The sequence below is a fragment of the Phoca vitulina genome, unplaced genomic scaffold, assembly GCF_004348235.1.
Source record: "Phoca vitulina isolate PV1807 unplaced genomic scaffold, GSC_HSeal_1.0 scaffold12, whole genome shotgun sequence".
Taxonomy (NCBI): domain Eukaryota; kingdom Metazoa; phylum Chordata; class Mammalia; order Carnivora; family Phocidae; genus Phoca; species Phoca vitulina.
Window position 1 is genome coordinate 12,573,087 of NW_022589715.1, and position 19,237 is coordinate 12,592,323.

The 19,237-nt window shown below is 47.9% G+C and overlaps 1 protein-coding gene across 1 annotated transcript; it reads left to right on the top strand.

The window, feature by feature from the left end:
• The first annotated feature begins 2,453 nt into the window (after positions 1–2,453).
• FABP1 (fatty acid binding protein 1) lies at positions 2,454–7,582 on the top strand. The gene is made up of 4 exons (XM_032411160.1): positions 2,454–2,677; positions 4,294–4,466; positions 5,914–6,006; positions 7,460–7,582. The coding sequence occupies exons 1-4, from the start codon at positions 2,611–2,613 to the stop codon at positions 7,508–7,510; spliced, it is 384 nt and encodes a 127-aa protein (XP_032267051.1). The 5' UTR covers positions 2,454–2,610; the 3' UTR covers positions 7,511–7,582.
• The last annotated feature ends 11,655 nt before the right edge of the window (positions 7,583–19,237 follow it).

The window sequence follows — 19,237 nt, forward strand, 5'->3', positions numbered from 1 at the left end:
CTCTTCCCTTTCCCGACGTCCAGGGGCAAAAGGGGGCCTCTCCCAGCGTCCTGCACAGTGCTGCAGGCCTTCCCCGTCACCGCCTGAGCCCTTGCTGATCACAGATCTTGGGTTTCACTCACTCTCTCTTCCAAGCAGCTACTCCAGCCATTTACACACACACACACACACACACACACACACACAGAGTTTCCTCTCCAAGAGGAATTCTGATGCCAATTCTTAAGATAATGGATTTTTCACTGCCTTACATATACATATATAAAATAAAAAAACCATTGTCGCTGGGGCCACTGTGTGGCTCAGTCGGTTGAGCATCCGATTCTTGATTTTGGCTCAGGTCATGATCTCGGGGTTGTGGGATCGAGCCCCACATCTGGCTCATAGCTCCGCTTGGAGTCTGCTTGGGATTTTTACCCTCTGCCCCCTTTCTCTCTCTCAAGTAAATAAATAAATCTTAAAAAAAAAATCATTGTCCCACTTGGAGGAGATTAGGCTCTAATATGGGTACCCTCAATACAATGAGACATATTAAAAGGTACATAATCAAGGTTCAGAACAAGATGTGGGTGTCATGCTTTGAGCCACTGTCCCAATGGTGCTAGGGCTTTTGTGGTGCCTAAAAATGGCTGTGAGTTCTGGGCTTCCAAGCCTGTGTAACGTTCTCCAGGGACCGTCCTGACCCGTGGCCTGGAAAGCACTCTGTGTCCTGGGCACTGTCAGAGGAGGCCTGAGCAGAGAGGGCAGAGTGGAGCACCCCTCTGCCCCAGAGGGAAAGGCTTACTGGGGCTGGGATCTGCGGGGCAGCTGTCAACCCGCGCCCTCTGCCCGCGCTGCTCAGAAAGGACTGACCTCTCTGTGGCAGGGCATATGCTGACACCACCTGTCAGGGACGCCAGAGGAGGGCTTAGACATTGAGCACATGTGGGGATGAGAGGACTTCTCGGGTGCTTTGCTGGATCCACAGGTCCACATTCTGGAAGTTTGGGAGAGTACGTGTGAGGGAGTCGGAGACACCAGAGCACGACTCTCTGGTGGACTGACACGCTGTGTTAGTGCTGGGCTCCTCCAGCTTGTCTTTCTGCAGTGTCAGTGTCCCTGGCATGAGCCCCCATACCCTCACATGTCCCCTGACTCCCATACAGCCAGAACCTGAGGGCTGCTGGGCTTCCAGAGCAGATGCCCCGGCAGCCCAGACAGTTGGCAGCCGAGTGAGTGAGCGTGCAGTCATCCTGGTGATCATGCTGCAGGTGAGGACAGACAGGGTCCCCTGGCAACGGAGAGCATTGTCCAGGAAACAGAAAGCTCCGGCTGCAATCTCCCACCATCTATCCTGGTGCGGGCTGGAATGGCAGAGCAGGACCACAGAGGAAGGAGAAAGAATGGACATGGACGGGAAGAGAGTAGCTGGCTCTTGGTCTCAGGGTTACCCTGTTGCCAGCCCTGTTCACTGGAGTCTCATCTATGCATACTTGCCTGATCAGACACACACAGACACACACACACACACACACACCCTGATCCTGGCTGCCCAGCCCCAATGATTCAGTGATGTGAGGGGCCGTGCCAACCTAATTCTCCATATTTCTTATTTTCCTTTAACAAGAAGATCCATGGCCTCATTATCTTTTGATGGTTTTTATTTACTGACCTATTACAGACACCTACTAGGTGCCAGGTATTGGGAATGCCAAGGAAGAAATGAAAAAGAATACACAGAGAAATAATCCCAGTAGGATTTGGAACATAGGTATTTGCAAAGTGCTCTATGAGCCTAGAGGATTTCTAGAGGAGGTGAGCAGGTGGAGAAGGTGAGGGAAGGGCAGAGGGTGCAGTGGGAAAGCATGGCCCCCCTGACATGATCGGTTGGCCCAGCAGATACTACCTGCTTTCTCTCTCCTACCCCGTCTCTGCCTAATAAAATGCATCTCAATTTCCGCACACCCAGTTTCCATGGTTCCCACCTGCCCTTCACTATGCAGTGCTTTGTCTGACACCTTTAAACGGAGACTGATGTGGTTGGTGCAGAGCTTGGAATTATCAAGAGGAATCCCAGAATACAAAATGGTGCTAGGGGCTTATGACATCTTTGTAAAAATTAAGTTTGTGTAATAAGGATGGAAGAGATCATAAGGTTATGTAAAGAAGGGGAAGTTTTGGGTTTAAAAGGATTCTTTGGTATTTTTCTGTGTGTCTAGATCTAAGTACACACACGTATATGTGCGCACACATACGTATATATGCACACATCTCTAAGCGCACAGGAACATACATACGTGTGTACAAATATGTATGCATACACATACGCACACACACACATTTAATGGAGGATTGGTGCATTAAAGGCTGTCGGAACTTAGAGCTTTGCACTTGACTGACATCCATTAATGTTTGCTGAATTAGAGCAAACCTCTGCTGTGCCCATCCTGTTTTTTTATCATTGACCATTGCTCTTAGCAGTTAATGTTTGAACCTGGCCATAAAGGAGTAGACAGCTGCTGACCTCTGTCCAACCTCCAAAGCGGAAGGAGCCCCCTATAAATCAGCCCACACTGGGCAGCCCAGGCAGCAGGGCTGCAGATCCGCTGTGGAGTGAGACTTGTCGCCACCATGAACTTCTCCGGCAAGTACCAGCTGCAGAGCCAGGAAAACTTTGAGGCCTTCATGAAGGCAGTTGGTGAGTGCTGGGCTGGACACCAAGGCTGGGGGGCACAGGAATAAGGGTCTGGCCCTGCTGGCAGTGGCTAATCAGAGTCTCGATGCTGCAATGGGAGGAAAGTTTCGGGCTTTGCACAGACCAAAGGCCATGGTATGCATGGGACTTTTTTAGTCATCTGCAGCTTGTGCTATTGCTCACTGGACAAGGCCATTCCATAGGCGATCTCTGCTGGCACCTCACTGTGTGACCTCCCTCCCTCCCTCATTCATTCATTCTGCTAACAAACGTTGATTCAGGGCCAACCACATGCTGAGCACTGTGCAAGACAGATACCAAGGAGACAGATAACTTGGAAATGAGCCCCATTTCCAAGTCACAGTTTAGAGAGAGAAAAAGAGAAGAGATAAATACAATAAAGTATCCCCTAATGTGTACTGAGCACTGACTCATTACCAGGCACTGTGCTAAGCCCTTGTATGCAATATCCCAATGAATCCTCACCAAAAAAACTCTGAGTTGGGTACTAATATTTTTCCCATTTCACAGTCAAGACAACTGAGGCCTAGAAGGGTTAAGTAATCCCGACCAAGGTCACACAGGTAGGAAGCATTTGCATTGGGATTTGAAGTGGATGCTGGTTCCAGAGACCCCACTTTACTCCTCTGTGCCTCCCAGAGTCATGTGCACAAGGATGAGGGGCTCACGGGAGGGCACGGATGGAGGGCTTGCTGGTGATGAAGGTGAGCCTTGGCTGGGCCTTGGCAGATGAGCAAGTGGTCCTTAGGGGACGGGGGAAGGGAGCATGCTCCAGGTAGAGGGAACCCTATGAGGAAAGGGGCAGTGAGACAAAGAAGGGTGCCGGGGTGGGGGGGAAGTGTGGGGAAGACAGCAAAGGCAGAGAGAGGAGGACCTTCAGGGCTAGCCAAGAGCTAAGCTCTCCTCCTGCAAGGTGTCACACCACCTCTGTTCCCTCTGTTCCGAATCCCTTACCTCGGCCACAGGACCTTCTACCCCCACTGCCAACGCACATGGACCTCACTTCATATGACAGTGTAGATGTGCCCTGAAATGTGTAAAGGGCTGTCCCAGGGCAAGGGACTCCCACTGCACCTTCCTTAAGAGCCTTGACAGCAGAGGTCTAGGTGGGGACGGGTGGCCAGAGGCTCGCTGGACACTGTCCTGGCTGGCCCCTATTGTCCTGGCATATTATTCATTGTTCCCCCTCCCACTCTCAGGAGGGACCTGGCTGGAACACAAACTGTGTGGTCACTCTGGGTGTGGAATGAAACACTGACACTCAGAGCAAAGTCTGGTGTGAGATAAGAGAGCGAGCGGGAACCAGGGCGCTCACTAGAGGAAAGGTTCTTCAGGACACAGGAGTGTCTCCTTTATAAACCCACTCCCCCCCCCCACCCCGGTGAAATAGTGGACTGCCAGGTCAGGCGGAGTCAGGCCACTGACCTTTCCTTTCAGAGGTCAAAGCCCATGTTGCTCACAGGACTCAATCTGGGCCTCTGGCCTCTGGGGAGACACGGCACCTCCCTGTCTGACTCCACGCCACAGAGTTTCTCTGTGACCGTCGCCCTGCAGCTCCCACCTCTGCTCATCTCTGAACCTTAAATGGTTTCCACCAGGTCTGCCTGACGAACTCATCCAGAAGGGGAAGGACATCAAGGGGGTGTCAGAAATTGTGCAGAACGGGAAGCACTTCAAGCTCATCATCACCACGGGGTCCAAAGTGATCCAAAATGAATTCACCTTGGGGGAAGAGTGTGAGCTGGAGACCATGACTGGGGAGAAGGTCAAGGTAGGAGGTGCCCCCTCATACCACCCTCTGGTTCTGGAACTTTCCCTGGAACCTGGCCCCAGGGCCTGATCCCGCCAGGCTCCCACCTCACAGTTCCCACCTCAGAAACCTTATCTGTGACTCCACTTCTGGGGTGGGAGCCAGAGAGACCAAGACAGCCCTAGGGAAGCTCTAGGGAGGCCCTTCCCGTTTTCCTGTGACTGTCTGGGTGCTCTGGCCGGAGAACCCGAGCTCTCTCGTGTGGAGGACGTGGTGGGGACCAGGCACAGGTTCGCCCAGGCCCAGCAGTGGACAAGCAGGAATCCGTGAAACACCCTAAACAGAGCTGTGACGTCATCTTTGAGCCCAAAGTAAACTGGCCTTGCTGAGCCTACAGCTGCCGGTCCTGGGGAGAGATTTCCTGGAGGAGGTGCTAGCAACACCAAGAACACCAGAATACCAAGGCCCCAGGGCAGGCTCTCAGACCAAGCCTTCAGGGGTCACTGAGCCCCTGGCCTCAGCTACCTTATCTGTAAAATGGGCATAGCCACCCTTCCCTGACTGAAGGGAGTGGGCAGGGCGGCATCACTCTGCTGGGCTGCGGTTCAGGGTGTGCAATGAGAGCTGGGTGTGCACTGTGGAAAAGACCAGAAGATGATGGCAGAGAGATCCGAGGCAGTGCGGTGCCCCTCACTAGAGACTTCGCTTCCTCCCTGGGAAGCTCCGCACGCCTAACACAGCCAACACCACAGAGCAGCTGTCTTCACGCCTCCCCTTCCAAACAACTTTGTGCCTTGGCCTCAGCATGTTGGTCTTTTTACCTCTTGTGACGGCCTCTTATTTCTACCTCTCCAGATATGACATTACAGGTCAGAAAATCTGTGATAAACTTTAGGAGGGAAATCGTCTTGATGTGCCCGTAGGAAGGGCAGGCCATCTTGGGTTTTACCACAGGCCTTTTCCAATTGTCCATCTTGGAGGCACATTTTTAACCTTGGCCAGGGTCTTCTGTTTCCTGCTGGGTTTCTGCTATCTCTTCCTGGATGCATAAAGTTTGGAAAAGAGACCACAGTAGAAAATATAAATGTGCTGGAAGGAACATATACCAAAGCTTAATAGGTGTTCTCCCAACCGGCCAGTATTTTGAATTTTGCTACTCCTTCTGTCCATCAGTATGGAGAATTGGGATTTTACCAATATTATCTTAGTGCTTGCATTTGAGACCACTTAGGTGTCCTTGCTCATTTCTCATAGTTCACGTACCATAAATTAGAAGTTTGACCAAAGAAGCACTGGCATTTCCTTTGGCTTTTAAAGGCACCTCCTGTCTTTAGAGCCGGAGGACTGGGGGACATGAGTGGCTTGGCTGTTGTCTGCCGGGACCCAGGCAGGGAAACCAGTGTCACTGGTGAGGGTCCTGCTCCCTCCCCCGACTTTCCTCACAGCTCATCTCTTCTCTCCCCTGCAGGCAGTGGTCCAGATGGAAGGTGACAATAAACTGGTGACAACTTTCAAAGGCATCAAGTCTGTGACCGAACTCAATGGCGATGTGATCACCAATGTAAGTTGGCACTCTGAGCTGCTGGCTCCCAGTGCTTGAGGGGAAGGGAGAGGTCAAGGGTGAGGTGCAGCTCCCCCGCCACCTTTCCCGTGCTCAGCCTCGGCTACCACTTACTGAGGACCCATGATGTACCAGGCAGTTTACACACATTATCTCCATCTTCCCACAGCCCTGACTTTTCTAAGTGGGGAAACTAAGGCAACAAATAGCCAGGGAATGGCAGGATGAGGGTTGCTCTGAGCGGGGCCTGTCACGCAGGGCTGTCATCCACAGTTGTATATGCACAATCCTACACGGAGCCAGCCAGTCCCATTATAGATGGTGTGGACTCGTATACTCAGTACCATCTTGAAGCAGATGCTAGTTAACCTCCCCCTCTTCCTTCTCTCCTCATTGCTATCCCCCTTTCTTCATGCATACCCAAATAGGATGGGGTAAGAGAGGTGCTTGGTAGAATGAGATAGAGGGTCCTGCAGAGCCACCAGCATGACCCACGTTTCTCAGTCTCCACAGGGATGTAGCCATAAGACTTGCTCACAAGGAGAATCATATCCATAGCAATTTTATGGCAGCTTTTAAGAGTGGCACACTCCTGTTGTGCAATCATCCTTGGTGCCTGATAGTCGGCCATGTTCTGTCCCTGATTTGGGGGTGAATAGCACAGTGTTTCTCCTGCAGTTACGTTCCTCTGGATCTTCTTTGCCCCCAGGATGTGCTTTGGGGAGTAATAGAAGGCAGAACACTACCCAAGGGGTCTGTCACACCCCTCCTCATTGAAGTGGGAGAATCCCTCAGCTAGGTAGAGTGTGAGGGTCAACAAGGAAACATGCTGTCCCCACCCCTGCCGGCACATTCACAGAACAGCAGGAAGGTACCAGCAGGGTGGAGGGAGATAAGCCTTTCCTGGACTCAGTCCTGGCCAAAGTCCCCTGATAGGCTTTTTTCCTGCTTTGATATGCTTTTGGTATCTCCCCTAACCTTCCCCTCAGCTGTGAGGGAGGCAGGATGAGGGATTTGATAGATAGGTTGACCTGTCCAAGGTCATCCAGCTAATGAGCTATAGAACCAGGGTTCAAACCTAGATCTTTTCATTCCATTCCATTGCTGCTGAAGCTAAGGGGCTCCTTTGGTACATAGCAGGCACTCAATGAAACTTTGAGAAATTGGATCAGACTGGACTCGTTTGGATGGTCTTGCTCTCACAACCATCGATATAGAAAGGAATTCACTAAAAGGCAGGACAACTCTTCACATGAGGAAGTGAAGTGACAAAGACCTGGCATGGGATTTTAGAAAAGATTGCCCACCCTTTCTCTGACCTTACAAAAAACAGAGAAATCTTTGGGTTGTTTCATATGCTAGCATATTTGGGATGATTTTGTGGCCTTAATTACCTTTTACGATTTAACATCAGATGAACATTTTGTGTTTTTCTGTTTGTTTTTACTTTCAGACCATGACACTGGGTGACATTGTCTTCAAGAGAATCAGCAAGAGAATTTAAACAAGTCTGCACTGCATATTCTTTTACTGTGTAAAATTAATGTAATAAAGTGAACTTTGTTTTAAAAAAAAATCTTTTCTTCTCAATGGCTTGTCATTGATGGGCTATTGGTATCAGTGGGCCCTGATCACCTATATTTTTGTAAATCTTGATGATCTGCATGTTCTATCCTGCTGGGTCAGGTCTGAAGGGTGATTCTCACCCTGAAAGCAGGCCCCAGGCTCACTCAGGTGATCCTACAAGAAACATGAGATGTGGCTGGATCTGTGAAGCCACCCTGGAATGACCTTTCCCGATCAGCCATACAGGCAAGGAGCTGGATGCCCCTTTCTCTCTTTTCTACCAATCTCCACTAACAGCTATCTTCTTTAAAAACAGCACTGATCATAATGCTTCCCATGTCATTGCTTAGCACATAAGAGTAAAACTCCTAAACCTTCACGTCTCTCTATCAGGGGTTGGGAGACTTCTTCTGTAAAAAAGCCAGAGAGTAAATATTTTCAGCGTTGTGGGCCATCCACTCTCTGTCACAACTCCCCAGTTCTGCTCTTAGAGCACGAAGCAGCCCCAGGCAATACACCAACAAATGGGCATGCCTGTGTTCCAACAAAACTTTATTTATGGACACTGACATTTGAATTTCATATTCATTTTCATATGTCATAAAATAGTATTCTTCTTCTTCTTTTTTTCAACCATTTAAACATAGAATACCATTCTTAGTTCGCACACCATATAGAAACAGGTGGCAGCCGGATCTGACCCACGCACTGTAGCCTGTCCCGCCCTATCTAGCTGCAACCCTTTCCTATAATATGCATTCCAATCAAGCTAAACAACCTCTCATTCCCCCAGCAATTTAACTGCCACCTCCTTCAAGAAGGCTTCCTAAATTGCACCACTGAAAGTGCTCTTTCCCTCTCTCTGGCATTTTATCAGCACCAGTCTATTGGATGAGATTCTTCCTGCCTTGCACTATACATAGTATTTACCATATGTTTTCCTTCCTTCTCCTGTGTGGAGCACAGTCTCGGGAAAAAAGGGAGACCATAATTTGGGGAACTAAGGCACTCTTAAGGAAAGAGTTTCTGAGCTTCAGTAAGAACTCAGAGTTGGGAGATACAGGGGAAAAATCCTATAGCACACTACAATATACCATTTACAAAAATAAATTCCAGATGAACTAAAGAGCTAAATGAATAAATGTGAAATATGAAAAATAGATACTGTAGATAAACAAGTATATATTGACGTATAGAAGACCTTCTTTAAAAAGGTGCAAAAACCTATGAAGGAAAAGATTAATCCATATTACTACCTCAAAAATATAAAGTTTTGCATAAAAAGAGACACTATAAACACAGTTTCAAAAATAAAAGCAACAAAGTGGGAGAAAATATTTGTGACTTACATAATAGGAGTTAATAGAATATAAAAACCAGTAAGAAGCCCAGCAAGTCAATGGGAACGTGGGGTGAGCACGTAATGAGCAACTCACAGTGTGAAATAGGCTTAGTCTCAAACTAATCAGGGAGGAGGGAGGTAAGATGAGATACCATTTTACAAATCAAACTAGTAAAAAGTGGGCGCCTGGGTGGCTCAGTTGGTTAAGCAACTGCCTTCAGCTCAGGTCATGGTCCTGGAGTCCTGGGATCGAGTCCCGCATCGGGCTCCTGGCTCAGCGGGGAGCCTGCTTCTCCCTCTGACCCTCTCCCCTCTCATGCTGTTTCTCTCTCTCTCTCTCTCTCAAAAAAAAAAAAAAAAAAAAAACCTAGTAAAAAGTAAAAGGATTGATAACATGGAGTGTTGGCAAGGATGTGAGGAACGGCTCTCCCATCAGTGGTACAGAAGAAAATTGTTAGAGCCTGTGTGGAGCGCCGTTTAACAACACTCACTAATATTTTCAATGTGAATTCTCTAACACCTAGCAATGCCATTGTTGTATGTCTCCCTAGAGAAGTGTTTAAACTCATACCCCAAAAAAAGCATATAAAGGATACAATAGCCAAAAACTGGAAACAAATACCCATGAGTAAGAAAAGGTTAAACTGTGGTACAGCCATACTTGGAAATAACCTGTGGTAGAGTAAACGTCCGAGGCAGATCTATTAAGTGCCGTCGTAGGACTCTCTCTGACAAAACTTTAAAAAAAAAAAGAAAGTTTCTGAACAGGATCACCTGTACAATATCATGTGAATTTTGTTAAAATATGAAACAAAATTATCTATTTATATAGATATACATGCATTTATGTGACCATGGATTGTTGGAACGCCAGATAAAAGTCATCACCTTTGGTGTGGGAAGTCAAGAGAACTTTTTGCATTATTTATATTGAATTTTCTGCAAGGAACTAATTGTGTGGAACTATTTTTTTAAGTGAGCCATGACTTTTTAAAGAAGTAATTGACTCAGTCTGTTAAGTGTCTGCCTTTGGCTCAGGTCATGATCCCAGGGTCCTGGGATCGAGCCCCACATCAAATTCCCTGCTCAGCGGGGAGTCTGCTTCTCCCTCTCCCTTTGCCTCTCCCCCTGCCTCTTGTGTGTTCTCTCTCTCCCTCTGTGTCAAATAAATAAAATCTTTAAAAAAAAAGTAGATGATTTATAGTAAAAATATTGGGCTTGAGGGGTGCCTGGGTGGCTCAGTTGGTTGAGTGTTGGACTCTTGGTTTTGGCTCACGTTGTGATCTCAGGGTCGTGAGATGGAGCCCCCCCCCCCACCTTGGGTTCCACGCTCAGCGCAGTCTGCTTGAGATTCTCTCTCTCCCTCTCCCTTTGCCTCTCCCCGCCTACCGCTCCCGCACATGTGCTCTCTCTATATATATATTAAAAAAAAATAGGCTTGAAGACATGGTTCCAGTTAACTAATCCCTGATTTTGGACCATAGTTTTCTCATCTGTAAACTGGGCAACACAATACCTCCTCTTGTGGCTTTGGTAAAGAGCAGATGAAATGATACACGTGAGGGCGCCTGGGTGGCTCAGTCGGTTAAGTGTCTGCCTTCAGCTCAGGTCATAATCCAGGGTCCTGGGATCAAGCCCAGGATCAGGCTCCCTGCTCAGCGGGGAGTCTGCTTCTCCCTCTCCCTCTGCCTGCCACTCCCCCTGCTTGTGTGTGCATGCACATGTTCTTTCTCTGTCAAATAAATAAAATCTTAAAAAAATGATGCATGTGCCATCCAAACAAGGCATGTCATTACTGTCCCTTGGATTCCTGAGGAAACTGCAGTTGGGTCTGACCTCCAGACCATTAGCAGCAGCTCTGTCATGCCCAGAGAAGCATCTGTGCACAGATGAAAAGGCACGGAGAGGAAAGAGGTTTTCTAGGGCCACACAGCTGATGAGCTACACAGGAGGAGGAATGTAGTAGAAACAAGGTCTCTTCAACCAAGCCTCTTGGGATCTGACACAATTCCCAAAGCCTCCTCCTAACTGAGATCTTCTCCTGGGAACAAGTCTTGTTTTCAGAGGAGATTGTTTGTGTGTTTATGCCTGAAAAAGAAGTTTAATTTTCTGCTGAATTTGGATTTTGTACAGGTGCCCAGAGAACTTTGGGCCTGAAGTTGGCTATGAATAAATCGAATAAACAGTTGTTGATGGTATCAGCTATTTTTGCCTTGACCCATCTCCCCTCCTGCGACTGCCCCCACCACTCCCCCTGTCCTGTGGGCACCCCAACAACAGAGCACCCTCTGTGCCCATGAGTGCTGATTGATTTGTAAAGAGCCAGTTTTGGCATCTATATTCATGCAAATGTAGACTTTTCCACTTACCTTCTTTTTTAAAAATGGATTCCCACTAGGTTAAAGAAAGTGATTTGGGGGGATGGGGTGTCTTAGTTAATCTATATTCGATCTTCAGAGTATATACTTTTTCTCTATACACTAGAGGCACATTAACCATCCCATGATTTTCTAGGATTTCATGGAGTAAACATGGGGTAAACATGGAGATATAAAATTAAATGTATCTTCTCCACACAACCTGGCCTCATTCAGTCAAATCAGGACGGGGCAGTGCTAAGCTCTGACAATGATCCCCAGGAGACTTGCTGTCTAGGGGGGTGGAGATCAACCCACATAATCCATCATGGCGACAGTATGATCCATGCTGTGATCCTGGTGGGTACAAGCTCCAGACATTTCAGCTGACTCTCAAAGCATTCAAGGATATTTGCCTGGCCGGGAGGCATGGTATAGGCATGGTATAAATGGAGACTTGGCAAAAGATGAAGCAGAGGATACAGAGTCTCTGTTGTGAATATTCTTTTACTCTGGTAAGCAGTCTGGACTCGATCCTGGAGATAGTGGGGGATCAATGAAGAGTTTTTAGCTGCAAGAATAACATGATACTGAATGCAATGTAGAGGATTATTCTGGCCATGGTGTCAAGGTCCAATGAGAAGAGTCAAGGCTGAATTCAGAGACACCATTAAGAGACTGTGGCAGTGGCCCAGGTGAGAGATGTGGGGGCCTGAACCAAGGCATTGCCTGTGAGATGAGAAGCACATTGGAAAGATATATGTCAGGGATGTATCAGCAGGAAACAAGGCTCACTCAAAAGGGTTCTCCCAATGAGAATTTAATGGAAGCACTATTTACACAGGTGTGGTTTGAGTAAAGGGAGCCCACAAGGAAGGCGAGGCACCCAGGGACGAGCAACCACCGAAAGCCATTACCATCCATAGGCCTGAAGGGACAGTGTGGGGAACTGCATTACTTAAATTCACTGAGCACTGGAGCCATTGGAAAGCCACCCAACAGGAGCTGAACCCTGGATAGGCAGAGAGGGGGCAGGAAAGGGGGCTTGCTGTGGGGAATAACATGCCACCTCTCGATCCTTCTGCCTTCCCTTCTTCTATTGGGTCCTCCCATTGGCTGAACAGGAAAGCAGAGATCAGCCTTCTGGGCACAGAGCAAGGGGTGGAGCAAGGATGTAAGATAAATGGAGACAAACTAGCACAATGGGAATTCCTTCAGTCACAAGTGGAAAAAAATACTTCCTCTCACTTAGACTAAAATTAAAGGTGGGTGGGGGGAAGAGGCAGTTCACTGACTCAGAACTGGAAAGAGCAGGTGGGTCCAAAGTCTTACAACAATGTTACCAATAGTTCTCTCTTCTATCCAGTCCTTTTTCTCCCTCAATGCTAGCTGTGTTCTCCCAGAACTTTCCAAACAGCAGTGAGTATGACTACCGTCACCTCCAGGGTCACAAACTGAAAGTTGCATTCCTAGAGCAGAGCAGGCAGGGACTCTTCCTCCTCCAATTCAGAAGGGTCTTGGCAAGAATCCAATTGTCTAGCTTGGGTCACATACAGTGGTGTGCTGGAATCAGCTAGGACCAGCTCCCAACTCAACGTACAGCTTGGTAGCTTAGACATTGGCCATGGTGAGGGTATGTATATATACCATAAAAATCAGCAAATGTCACAAATCTGGGCTCTTCTCAACAATGTTGTTAAATATTTACCAGCACTGTGTGTCAGGGAATGCTGCATCACGATAGGTCCAGGCTGGGTCCTGAGCAGCCTCCTATGAACTTCATAGTGCAGAGGAGAATCTCTAGAGTGTGAGTTAGTACTGTTTTCAGAAGGGGAGAAATGCCGGGCTGAAGAGACTGGCTCAGAAGCCCATTATAGCGGGTGAAGGAGAGGGAGGCACCTAATAGCCCAGATATTGGGGAACTAGGTGGATGCTGGGTGGTTTGGAGGGAAATGATGAGTTCAGCTATAAACAGTATGAAGGGCCTGAACACCTACCATTGTGAGCAAGACAAAATTTCCCTCAAGAAACACACTCTGACAAGCTGGATGGTGAATAAGGAGAAAGAACCATCCTTCGAGGCCAAATGTAAATACCACTGAAGGACACAAACCACACATCTGGAACACTATCTTCTGCTTCAAATTGTAGGTCCCTGCACTGCCCCCAGCTCTTTGCCATACCCAGTAAGGTGCCTGGTCTACAAAGGGATTCCACCACACCACACCTGCCCAGGACAGGCGGGCAGAGGAAGGCAGTGAGAGAGGGCTGTGTTTCACTTAGTAAGCACTTAGAACCCCTGTCTTGGTGAATGAGGAAGAGAAAGAACGCAAATTGCACATGGCTGCCAATGTGATGCAAGGGAAGGAAGATTCATTCTCCTGGATCCTGGAGCTCCAGATTCAAGTCCCGGTCTTCTGCTCAGCGGCTTGCAGGTGTGCATAAATGACTTCTCTGAGGGCTTAATAGCAAGCCTGCTGTAGGAGGCAGAATCATGACCCCAGAGATGTCCACACACTGGCCTGCAGACCTGTGAATATGTCACCTTACATGGCAAAGGGCGTTTGTACATGTGATTAACGTAAAGACCTTGAGATGGGGAGATTACCCTGGATTACCCCAGTGGGCCCAAGGTATCCTTATAAGTGAAAGAGGAAGGCAGGAGGGTCAGAGAAGGAGTGATAAGGTTGCTGACTGGGGCCACAGACCAAGGAGTGTGGGTATTCTAGAAGGAGTTTCTGGAAGCTGGAACAGGCCAGAAACAGATTCTTCCGTCAGAGTCTCCAGAAGGAACTTAGTCCTACTGACACCTCAATTTTAGCCCTGTGAGACCCCATTTTGGATTTCTGACCTCCAGAACTGTAAGATGATAACTCTGTGTTATTTTAAGCCCCTGGGGTTGTAGTAATTTGTTACAGCAACTATAGGCCATAAATATAGCTCCTAAAGACATTGGGGAAACCTTAGTCCTGTGCCTGGACCAGACTGTTCTCAGACCAAGCTGAGCTGGGCTGCTGATAATGAGGATGAGTTCATGCCAGAGTTATGGAACACATGTGGTGGCCCTGGTCGTGCTGTGTGTTGTTCTTCCCTGAGACTGATGAGGTACTCTTGGGTGCGTTACATACAGATTGGGTGATCTGTATGTAATGCTGGGCCAGGGGCACGCAAGGGAGCTTCCGGAAGTGCTGTTTATCCTCACGCATTGGATGTTATCATCTGTTATCATGGGCACATCTCGGACCAGGGGCTTGCACCTCTGACTGCCCTCCGATATGTTGCCACTCTTTCTGCTGTGTGCCCCAGCTCTACTGATTCTCTCCTGCAGCCTTTAGAGAAGAAAACCCTGAGCAATTGGCCCAAGCCGTGGCTGTATCTGGCCCTAAATACATGTGTCTGTTGATACATTGGTGGTGCGGTGAGCAAGTGGCTTAGTTGGAAGGGGAGTAATCAGAGGTCTTAGATTTGTTTAGGCATGGCCCTCAGGGGTACAGGCTTCATAATGCAGATTTCACCCCAGCATAAGTAAAGATTTCTTTAATGGTGTTTTTAACTCTTCATTCTGTTACTTCCATGTAGCAAACCCCATTTTTAGAGATCGCCAACACCACAGATTAATGTGTTCTTCTGAAGTTAAGCCAATTGCTCCAGTATATTCTCACCATGGCCAATGTCAAGCTATCAATGTGATGTTGCCGAATGCGGGGTATGGAAGAGATGGGCACAGTCAGCTCTCGAGAGCTGGCCACCCACTGCTGCTCCTGCTGACCCTTCACCTTCACTTTCTCTGTAGGGGCAGGGATCCTCAACAGAAGCATGGCTGGAGTGCCCCTGGAGCGCTTAGAACGGGCCAGACACTGTTCAAAGGGCTTTCACATTTTAAAAGCTTAATTCTCACAGCACATCCGTGTGGCAGGTAGGTACGTAGAAACGGGCCTGGGTGAACTCACCAGTCCCAGGTCATACAGCTGACAACGGGAGAGCTGAGATAGGAACGTCACTGGTCTCAGTGTCCATAATCTTTTTTTTTTTTTTTTTTAAAGATTTTATTGATTTATTTGACAGAGAGAGACACAGCGAGAGAGGGAACACAAGCAGGGGGAGTGGGAGAGGGAGAAGCAGGCTTCCCGCCGAGCAGGGAGCCCGATGCGGGGCTTGATCCCAGGACGCTGGGATCATGACCTGAGCTGAAGGCAGACGCTTAACTACTGAGCCACCCAGGTGCCCTCAGTGTCCATAATCTTAAAAAGTACACTGTTCTCTAAAACTGCATTGTCTAATACAGGAGCCAGTAGCCACGTTGGCTATTTAAACTGAAATTAAATAAAATTTAAAATTCAGTTCTTCACTCACACTAGACACCTTTCCCGAGCTGGAACAGTCACACGTTGCTAGTGGCTACTGTATTGGACAACACAGACACAATATATTTTCATCATCACAGAAAGTTCGATTAGACAGCACTGCTCTAAACAGACTGCCAGAAGGAAAGAAGTCACACATATTTGCTTGGAAATACAGACGATTTAATGGCCTTTGTTGACTGCTGTAACATAAAAACTCAAAATATGCAGTTTCAAGTCTCTTCTGCTCTGAGATAAGCAAATTCACTCACTTATTCATTCATTCAACACACACTAACTGAGCACCTACTATGTTCCAGGACCCAGGCTAGGTTCTGGGGATAGAAAGATAAATAAAGGGACACGGCTCCTACTCACAATCTGGTGGAGGAGGCAGACAAGTAAAAGGCAATTATAATGCCATGAGGAGAGTGCTCTGGTGGGGGGGTTCAAGGGTGATGTGAGAGACTCAGACAGGGAGCCAGCAGAATCTAAGGCATTTGGGAAAGGCTTCACAGAAGGGGTGATTTCCTCACTGGATGTTTAAAGATGAATAAGGAGTTGACAGGTTTCAGATATTTTAGATAGAATGTTTCAAAATTCGAGAGGCACAGGAGAACATGAGTCACTCAGGGACCCATGAGTGAGCAGGTTTGACTGATGTCTAGGATGCAGTGGAAGTGAGTGACTAGAGCAGAAGTCAAGTGTTCTTGGGTGGTGTGCTGAGGGACAGATGTTGGGGAGGGGACAAGGGAAAGAGAAAGTTTCATTTTGGATGTGCCGAGTGTGATGTGCCTGGAGAACATTCGAGAGAGCATGTGGGGCTGGAGCTCAAGAACAAGGTCTGGGAATATAGAGTTAAGAATATCAGACTCGAGGTGGGGATTAAACAAAGGGCCTGGCTGGGCTCATGCAGGGAGTGTGTGCAGAGTGAGATGAGAATGAACCAAGAGTGACCAGAAGGAACAAAGACAACCCCAGGAAATGCCGATGTATCGGGGGCAGGTAGAGAAACGGGGTTAGGGAAGAAGACGGCGAAACCACATACATCAGAGGATGATCACAAGGACGTGATATCCAGAAATCAAGGGCCCGGAGTGTCAACTGATGCAGAGAAGCCAAATAACATACGGACTAAAAGCAGGCCACCAGAGTTGACCTTGTATGAGCCATTTTAGTGGAGTTCAGAAAGGCAGCCTGCGGTGGGTTCAGGAAGAAATTGAAGAAAGTGAAGAAAGGCAGATAATAACTATGAGGTTCAAGTCCTTTAAAAAAAATACTCAGCTGTGAAGATTATGACCCAAGAATCCTCAGCATGGTTGTTGATAAAGAAGGCAGCAGATGGAGGAATGTCAAGGATCCAGGGTGGGGAGGGAATTAGAGGTGAAGCAAGGCCCCAAGGACATCAGAGGGAAAGGGGCCCAGAGCACAGGTGGAGAGTTAGCTTTGTGGGAGGAGAGGGGTTCCCATTCCACTGGTGTCAGTAGGAGGAAAAGAAGGTCAAGCACAGATAAGACGTGCATGAATGTGGGAAGAGGATTGAGGGCGTCCCATCTTCTGACCTCTGTTCCTCTACAAAGCAGGAGATGAGCTTCTGCTGAAAGCCGAAGACTGGAGGACAGGAGTGAAGGCCTGAAATTGCTACTGGGCAAAAGGGAGAGAGAGCCAATGAGGGGCACATGAAACACTTCTGGGCTGTGCCCAAAGGCCAGCTGAGGTTGGCAAGGAGTCTGTAGAAGTGCCTGTGTTCAGAAAGGTACTGTTCTCCCGGGCTGTGCTTAGCATCTCCTGGAGCAGCACAGGGAAAACAAGACAGCTACATGAACCCAGGGTTGGGACTCTGCCAGGCAGGAAGGGAGAATGGGCAGATAGGAAGGAGGGCTGATGAACTGGCTTATCTGGAAGGAAGTAAAGACAGGAGGAGGGTGAAATACTAGAGTATACATGATGTCATCTAGTAATCTGGGATGGAGAAAAAAGAGAGGTGAAAAGGTAGGAAGCAATGACCAGAAAGTTAGACATGAAAAATGGAGAAATTATGACCAGGAGAGGGTATTAATGAAGAAACTGGAAAGTCATCTGTCATTGAGTAAATTGAGAATCTGTGAAGCAAGAGGATTAGACGATTTTTTAAGTGGACATTGAAGAGACCAAATTTGAGGCAGAGGGGATGGAAAATGAGACCATGAATATGGGAGAATGACCAGCGGAATGGCAAAGGACAGTGACAGAGAAGGGAAGAGGCTTGGGGGGAGATTTTATAGGAGGGCAGGAGAGTGATCATTTGAATGTGCACTGGGTTCCTGGGAGATTGCTGGTGCCATCTCTAGGCCTGTTAGTATGAAAGCTTAGAAGACTGTCAGTCTTCCTGTGAAAGCTTCTAGAGAAGGGGGTATCCTTGAAGAAGAGCTGAATGCCAGGTATGAGTATTTTGCAAAGAGGTAGCACATTCACAGAGCTTTGGGCCAATTTTTGGCACATTTGCAGAGCCATTGGAGAGGTTAAGAGAGAGGCAGCAGATGGTTCTGAGGATGAAGGGAGTAGTTGGAGGAGCTAACACTTTAGGCACAGATGATAAATATGGGGCTTGGTGGAATCACTTCAAGATGGTAGCTAGAGCTCTGGGGTCAAGGGTGGCCCAAGATGGTATGGAAGACTTGGTGACACCCCTAAATGGATAGCTTTGCTCCAGGATTCCCCTAAAACACTGGTGAGAATTTTAGAACTCCAGAAGGTAACAGGACAGCTAGATTGGCTGATTCCAAGACCCTCACTCTTGGATGGAAACCACAGCAACCTCCCAGGATGTGATGGCAAGTTGGTCATATTCCCAAGGAGATCCTAACCTAGGCGTGTGGAGTCTGGATTAGACATTCCTCCTGGTGAGAAGAGCAGAGGTCCCGGGGCATGGGCAGTGAAAGAAATTAAGCAAAGGAAATCATAATTATTCCTTACTAAGAACAGAAATTTACTGGGGGCCACTGATGATGTGTAAGCTGGTAAAGACCATCCAGGCACATGTAACCAAATAAAACTCCCCAAAACCAATTCTGCTGAACCTAAGACCATCAGGTATGTGTGTTTCCAAATTTCTCCCTCAGCTTCATCCTGCTAAGACTTCAATCCTGGTTGGCCAATGGCCAGGAAAATCTCAGATATCGTCCAAGTGGCACCCACACCACAGGGAATCAAGGCTTGGCAGTGAGGGTGGGGGAAGGAGACACTCCTTCTGGGTGTTTTAGAAATAGTTTCCGAATAATACTTGGAATCCAGACCTTAAACTGAGGCCTCAAGTGGTTAGGGCAAAGCCCCACCTCTTTCTGCATATTCACCTCATTCTCATATTTACTAAGAGGTTTTGGTTCTCTGAGTAGAAACTAAATGGCCCAAACATGGCCCCTTCTTCATAATTCCACGCTAACCTGAAGAAATTGAACATCACCCATCCTCATCAGATAAGACCGCAGTATTCCAGACCATGAGTAAGACTAGCAGTCCCAGAGATATATGCACAGATAGGTGAGCAGCCATCTGAGACTCCAGGCACTTGCCACCCTCAGCTCAAATGTCATCTCCTCCATGACACACTTCCCAATGCTTACACACACACCCCCCACATACCA